This window comes from Nannobrachium achirus (assembly GCF_963921795.1).
Source record: "Nannobrachium achirus genome assembly, chromosome: 16".
Taxonomy (NCBI): Eukaryota; Metazoa; Chordata; class Actinopteri; order Myctophiformes; family Myctophidae; genus Nannobrachium; species Nannobrachium achirus.
In genome coordinates this window covers 29,152,587-29,160,337 of record NC_137823.1, presented here as the reverse complement: position 1 = coordinate 29,160,337, position 7,751 = coordinate 29,152,587, and the positions used below count along the sequence as shown (strand labels likewise).

Genomic DNA, 7,751 nt, shown 5'->3' with positions numbered 1-7,751 from the left:
TTTTCCACTCCAGGGGTCAACTAAGATCCATTCATCATTATTATTTATGCTAGTCCCTTGCCATTTACATTGTTCATCCAAAGGTTCTTTGTAAGATTATCAAGTATTAAGTAGACCAAACATAAGCATTTGGGGTTGGCCCTGCCAAACACCAGTTGGGTCCATCGCAGCATTTGGTCACGACGAGTGCAGACAGATGTGAGGGCGAGCCTACGGGTCAATGTTTCAATGTTTTGGCTGCCAACGATTAACAGGCCATTAGGGTCCTTTTGACTCTTAAGCCCTGCTGCGTGTCTCGTGTCAGCGGGAGTCCTCCTTTATGGCAGAGCGGACGCGGGCTTCCAGCTGGTCGGCAGAGGGTCGTGCGTCCGGGTCAGAGGCTAGCATGTCCAGCAGCAGGCCGCACATGGCCTGGCCGGGAGGGGGTGGCAGCGGGGGTGCCCTCTTAAACTTCACAGGGATGTTGAGCTGGAGGTTAGGGTTCTCCCACAGCGCCTCGCCCAGGGGGATCAGCCAACGGCCCTTGCACGCATAGGCGCCTGAAGGGGGAAAACATGGAGGGGGGGAGGGGGGCAGTAGAAAGATGTGAGCGAAAGCGCCACAGAGAGAAATAGACAAGGGGTAGGGCTGGGGAATTAACCAAAAATAATATCGAAACCGACATTTAGAACCTTTAACCTAATTAATCACACTTGTGTAAAATTTTGAATTGCACAATGGACAAGAAAAAATGTATCTACTTTATAATCTACAAAATCAATTAGTCTGATTAACCACTCTGTATTATACTTCATAGTGAAATGTGCAATGGTGGCGGCATAAATAGCCAATCTATAAGCGAGCTTGTTATATCTGCCTTTTCCGCTATTAAACAAATTAAACATTAATCATAATCGATTATTTCAAACGCAAAGGTTAGAAATAACGTTGCCTCCACCCACCTAAAATTAACAGGTATGTTCAAATTTATTATGTGCTTTTGGCAAGACAAGGCTATTGATGACTTCCAGTTGGATAGATCAAACGAAACACTCGATGGAATAAGAGAAAGACATTTTAACCCACTGAGTCTCACTGCTCCGGTCAGTGCGACCTCATCTCCTGTGCCTGGTCAAATAAGTAAGTGGTCAGGAGGAGGTCTGAGAGATGAAGTAAAATAACAGGCCACTTTAACTGACCGTGAAAAGCATCCCACCTCCTCTGTCCATTTGCTCCTGGACAAAGTGGAAGCTAATGGGTGCCTGCTTTGAGTTGTGTTCGCCCAATCTTTCCGTTCAAGAACAGCAATATCTCCAGGCCAACCCATTTCCTTTCTGCCTAATGGTGTATACTATCCAGTGAAGGGAGGGAGCTTCTGAGGTGCTAAACCTTAATATCGCTGTCATAAAAGTTGGTGCTGGCTCCTCCAGCTCTATTTTTGTGAATGAAACCAGACATGTATTATAGTCTTTCTATTATTGCTTTGACAGCATGGTGCAGAACATGTTCTGTTTGCCACTTGACAGGAAATTAGGAAAATAATATAGAAAAGATTGAGTCTCTCTGCAAATCTTCTCCACTGTCCCCTGTACAGCCATTGGTGTAATGTCTCTGCAGGATAGTCTCACACCAAGTATTAGTACCAGTAAGACTCCCTAATCGGGAGATAAGCGACCGTTGGTCGCTTATCTCCATAAATAGGCCAAAAAGTAGTTTGTGCAAAATCGTCCTGATGGTGGCGCTAGATGGGACAGATGCGTTGTGATTACATGACTGTAGAGATACTGTGTACTGGTGTGCATGATTTTAGGGCAAAATCTGTAGGAGCAGGGTGACTGTAGAGATACTGTGTAGTGGTTTGTGTGATTTTAGGGCAAATTCTGTAGGAGCAGTGTCCAAAAATGTGTTTTTTAAAAATCAGCCAGATGGTGGCACAGGCAGATCTTGATAGTGGACCCAGGTCTGTTTATTTAAGCATGGAGGCTCATCCTTCCTGGACTCCCTGGTGTGAAGGGGTGTGTGTGTGTGTGTGTGTGTGTGTGTGTGTGTGTGTGTGTGTGTGTGTGTGTGTGTGTGTGTGTGTGTGTGTGTGAGAGAGAGAGGACAGTGGCAACATTCCTTGCCACTTGGCAGGTCACACATTATGTTTGAGAGAGAGAGAGAGTGTGTGTGTGTGTGTGTGTGTGTGTGTGTGTGTGTGTGTGTGTGTGTGTGTGTGTGTGTGTGTGTGTGTGTGTGTGTGTGTGACACAGAGAGAGCAGCCCCGTTGGGGTGGTCATTTGGTCATTTTTGCACATTTGGTAATTTTTTACACCTGGGGGTCCCCCAGGGACCTGGGGGTCCCCGAAACTCCGGGGGTCCTTGGAGGTTGTAGTTTGGCAGGCAAGGAGTGTGTGTGCAAAATCTGGCATGGATCGGGGCAACGGTTGCAGAGATATGAGCAGGGCAAAAGTGTGACGTGTGACGTGTGACAGAGGGAGTGACGGAGGGAGTGACGGAGGGAGTGACGGAGGGACAGCCGGTGGAGGTTTGGATAGTGTGCAAGTAACTGCGACCTACGGTCGCAATAAATATAAAATGTGTCAGAAATCTCTATTGGCCAGAGGTGATGCATTATTTTCAGGTTAACCGCACACCTTTGATATAGCAGATTCACACACACACACACACACACACACACACACACACACACACACACACACACACACACACACACACACACACACACACACACACACACACACACACACACACACACACACACACACACACACACACACACACACACACACACACACACACACACACACAAAACTGAAAAATAAATACATTATTTACACACACACAAGTGTGTGTGTGTGTGTGTGTGTGTGTGTGTGTGTGTGTGTGTGTGTGTGTGTGTAAATAATGTATTTATTTTTCAGTTTTACGAATTGTGTTAGGATTTCCGTAAATTCTACTTTGAGAAAATGGAGAAAATATTCTTACTTTCAAGTTTCAACATATCTGTCCAAAGATGAATTACAAAATCAAATCAAGGAATAATCATTCAATAAAATGTGTGCTATTGAAGTTCCTAGCGGTGTGGAGGAAGATAGATAGTGAGATGACATAATGTCTGTAATACAGTCTGATGTCAGCATTGTTGCTCTAAAGAGCATCTGCCCAGTGCTACAGCAGCACTGAAAATAGCCGATCTACAAGCTCACAACACGTCAAAGCATGACAAGCCCTTATTCGGATCAAATCCATTGACAGGCTTAACATCACTGTTAATCATCCATTTAGACAAAGGGAGATTGAAAATCACATCAAATTCTTGGTAAATTTAGATGTATTAGCCTTCGTGACAAAAAAATGTTTTGTGAGTCATAAGATATTATCATAGAAATGGTTTAAACGCCAGAGAAGTAGGCTTGCATCACAAGGCATATTTCATGAACCAATATTAAACCCCATGCCATTTAGACTCATAACTGTGACAAATGTATTCTATTATATCTGACATTTTTTAATATGTGGCATTCAATTAACTCATTTGAGGGCAATGTGCCATAAACCAGCATCTGCCAGTCTGACCCCACTTCAACCACACCCATTAATGTTCTGGCAGTGAACAGGCTGTTGTGTGGATGTGGAATCCAGCTAATAATGACCGTCTCTCTCGTCATCACAAGTAGTGGGTGCAGATCGCTCAATCCTTAAAGGAAAATGCCACTCTGGATCTCCCTTGTTGAAGTGAGCACCGAAATCACAGTTAGTTTCTAGGCATCTTGGTGAAATAGTTATTCAGCAATGAGTGAGGGAAGATTTATGAATCATTAAGACGTCATTATGACTCTACTGAAACCTCTATGACGAGATGGTATACGTCAGTGTTTCTAGGGACTATGTGGGTTCCTTTTAGGGGTCTAAATGGACCCATACAAGTCTGTAACTGACAGTACAAATGTAACTGTGTACAAATGGAACCAAACGGACCCTAACGGGTCCATTTGGTTCCATTCGTACACTGTCAGAGTTAAAGGGAAACCTTGACATTTAGAAGTTTGAGAAACACTGGTATACGTAATCAGCTATGGCTCGATTTATTCAATTTTATGGATTTGTTTAACATCACTACTGTATCATTTTATATAATGGATCGTTTGAGTCTGAAACGCATGTTGGCGAAAGATTAACAAAAGCATAACACAATTACCATATTTTAGCCATAATAATAATTTAGTCCCCACTCTGGACTGTTTTTGTCACTGTATATTTGAACATCTGTGAAATTTGTCTGCATTTACCCATCGTAAAACTACTAGGAGCAGTAATTGCCATTCTACGGCACTCTGGGAGCAATTAGGACACACATCCCCCTTGCTTTTTAAGGAGAGAGATGGTATTTTATTAAATTATTCATACTGAAATGAAAAGTGCATTTCAATATTATGTGCTATAACTCTTGAATGATCTTGATAAAAAGTTTGCAATAATATTAAACAGTTTTGCATTGCAGTCACTCATTAACAGTTGTACAGTTGATTTTATAAGGACTATGATTCATTACTTTTTTATGATTGATTAACATTTATGTAAAATAGAATTAGGGTGTAAAGTCTGTAAACATCATTTAATTTAAACTTGTTTTTGTATAATAACAATATAATGTTTGACATGGTAAGAAGGGCCGTACAAAATAAGCTTTTGCTCTCTACCCCTTCTTAAACAAAAATGGTTGTGCTCCGTTATGCTCCGATGATGTATGGAGTTTTCGGTACTACCTTTTTATTTGTTCAAGATAGAAACTACCCATTGCTGGCCTGGCTTTAATAGCCTCGAACCAGCAACAACCAGGCGGGCTAACTAACGACGCAGCTATGGCCGCATAAATGAATCATGCTAGCGAGGAGCGCAATCCGTGCGGGTTGTGACCAAAGTTGACGCCACCCAGTCACTACGTCAGACCCAGGCTAGGCTCGCGATGCAGAAGGGAGGCAAAGGGAGACCACTTGCGTCAAGCACTTCTTTGGTATTTTATGAAAATGTTGCTACACTAAAAACTTAATTTTCGCTACAATCAATAAACAGATAACAAAGCCTATCCTTAGCAAATACCATTATTTTTCATTTGCATTGTGTTTTACGATTTTAATACCATTATTTTGCATTGTGTTCTATGAGTTTTTCTTCTTCTTTTTCTGCATAGTACTGTGATTTTTCTGTCATTCTATGTTATACGTTAAAAAAAGGACAAAGGCTTTTTTTAGGTATCCTTTTAGTTGACCGTGTAAGCTATCAGTGAAGTGTACTGTCACAAAACTGTAAGGAGGCGTCAACTTTGGTCGCAACCCGCATGGATTGCGCTCCTCGCATCATGCTACTCTACTTACCCAGCTGTTCCTGGGTGGTGCCTTCCTCCTTGAAGGTGATTCTCTCCAGGATGGCCCAAAACATCACACCCAGAGAGAAGATGTCAGCCTGGGCTGTGTAAGACAGGCCGCCCCACACCTCTGGAGCCATATAAAAGTCAGAGCCACAGGTAGAGGAGAAGTGTTGCCTGGGCTGGGTGCCTTCCACCAGACCCTCGCTCATCTTGCTCAGACCAAAGTCAGCCACCTAGAGGATGGAAGGGGAAATCTAGGGTTCAAGTGCCTGTGGTCAATATAAAAAAAGGAGAAAAATACTTTCTATCACTCAAAGATTTGGAGGACCCCCTAGGGGTCCTGGACCCCCTGCTGAAGACCCATGTGCTAGATTACAAATGTCTTAGCCATTTCGTTGCGCACTTAGCATAGCATAAAAAGAGTGTATACTATACTAAAGTAAGTAAGCCTTGCCGAGCCGTGACCGCGGTTTTCCCGGTGAACCTAAGCACAACGGTGGGGGCCGATGGGCAAGGAGGGTCGCGAGCTTATGAGAAACAACTAAAATAAGACCTTAAACCTGGCAAAAACAGTTGTTGCATTAGCGCAAGATGACGATAAAGAAAATCATTAAAGGGAAAACATTAAATTAACTTCTGAAAAGCCTACTAGGCCTTAAAACCTGGTGAAAACAGTTGAGTATTAGCGCAAGATTAGATAAGGATAAAGGAAATGGATTAAATGGAAAACATTAAATTAACTTCTGAAAAGGCTTCTAGGCCTACACGAGCCTACTAGTAAAACTAGTGGAACCGCGATCTTGCCACACGTGAATAATTGTGGTTTGTAAATAATAACACAGACAATATAAGGGTTATCATCATGGCCCCAATTCCCCAAAATAACTTTTAAATATCTTGGCGACGAGTCTCTTACGAAATCAGCAAGAGTGCCTCTCATTTCATAAAGCTATATAACCTCTCCATCATCGGCAATAGTCAGTGGTGTGTGTTCCCTACACTCCCGCGCCCCCACTGTTGCGCACAGCTACACCGGGAAAACCGCGGTCACTGCCGAGCCATGAGGCCCATAGGGCACTTGAAAGGGAAGGTGCCTATCTCCTGATTCTGTAGCGTGATGCAGCTCAATGTACAAGTAAACCCCCTGGACATGACGCTAGTATGTCTTAGCATCCCTTGATGCTGAGTGCCAAGCAGGAGGCAATGGGTCCCATTTTTCAGTCTTTGGTATGACCCGGCCGGGTTTCGAACCCTGACCTCCCAGTCTCAGGGCGGACACTCTAACCACAAGGTCACTGAGCTGGTGTATGTATGGTGTTTAGTATACTAACCTGATATCATTTTTTCACGAGAAAAACTTCAGAGCTACAATGTCTTACATACATTTTCCAACCCAGTGCACATCACAGTGAATTCAATTAATCGAAACTATTAATTCACCATACGCAGTCAAGTAGTGTACTATACATTGAACCAATTCTATTTGGCTTGAGGTCATTGTGCAGAAAAACAAAAGAAGCAGCAGAAATTAATCATAGGCCAAACAGTGCGACAAGCCAATATTAAGACCCGACCGAGACCGACACTGCCACACAGTCGTGAGTGACTGACCTTGACAACAGGCCCCGTTGGTGACAGACAGACCAGCACGTTGTCGGGCTTCAGGTCTCGGTGGCTGATCCCCAGGCCGTGAAGGAAGGCCACGGCGCTGCCGAGCTGCTGAACGATGCTGTGGTTCTGTCCGGCGTCCAGGGGCCTGGAGAGCAGGTAGTGGTTCAGATCTCCCCCGTCACAGTACTCCATCAACAGCCACAGGGCCAGGCAGCGCTGCTGGGCTCCCGGCTGCTCTTCTCCCGTCCGAGCTGGCCTCTTCCTGGGCCTTCCTGGGCCTCGGGGTCTTTGTGGGGTCTTTGCGTCGTAAGAAGTGACCGTGCTCCTGGCATTGCCGGTGTTAGTCCTGTCCTGGAGTTAGGGGTGGGCAATATGGTGATAAATATTGTAGAGATGATACAATGTATGTCTCCACGATATGCCTTTTCAGAGATATCGGATTTGTATATATATATATATATATATATATATATATTGTGATAGGACGAGAGATCCTTGAAATCCTTGAATTGATAATACAGAGATTCATAGCAGAATTCATTTAAACCTGCATCTCTGTCTATATCAGTAGTTCTCTGACATTGTCAAGGTTTCCCCTTAACTCTGACAGTATACAAATGACCAAATGAACCCGTTTGATGTCAGAGTTACGTACTTGTAAGGATCAATTTAGACCTCCCAAAAGGAACCCACAGAGTCCCTGCACTCCACTTTGAAGACCACTGGTCTAAATGGTCTATTACTAATTTTTCTTTTAGTTTTTGTTACCTTGTAAATGGTTGTACTGTTA

At 43.6% G+C, this 7,751-nt stretch overlaps 1 protein-coding gene across 1 annotated transcript in view; it reads right to left on the bottom strand.

Moving 5' to 3' along the window:
* Positions 1-300: 300 nt before the first annotated feature.
* LOC308300953 (serine/threonine-protein kinase pdik1l-B) overlaps positions 301-7,751 on the bottom strand; it is a gene marked incomplete at both ends in the record, with an annotated part of 7,961 nt that continues 510 nt past the window's right edge. The window contains 3 exons of the mRNA XM_080744851.1: positions 301-539; positions 5,358-5,583; positions 6,962-7,312. Of these exons, the coding sequence (XP_080600977.1) occupies positions 301-539; positions 5,358-5,583; positions 6,962-7,312 (816 nt within the window). The remainder of the gene's footprint in view (positions 540-5,357; positions 5,584-6,961; positions 7,313-7,751) is intronic.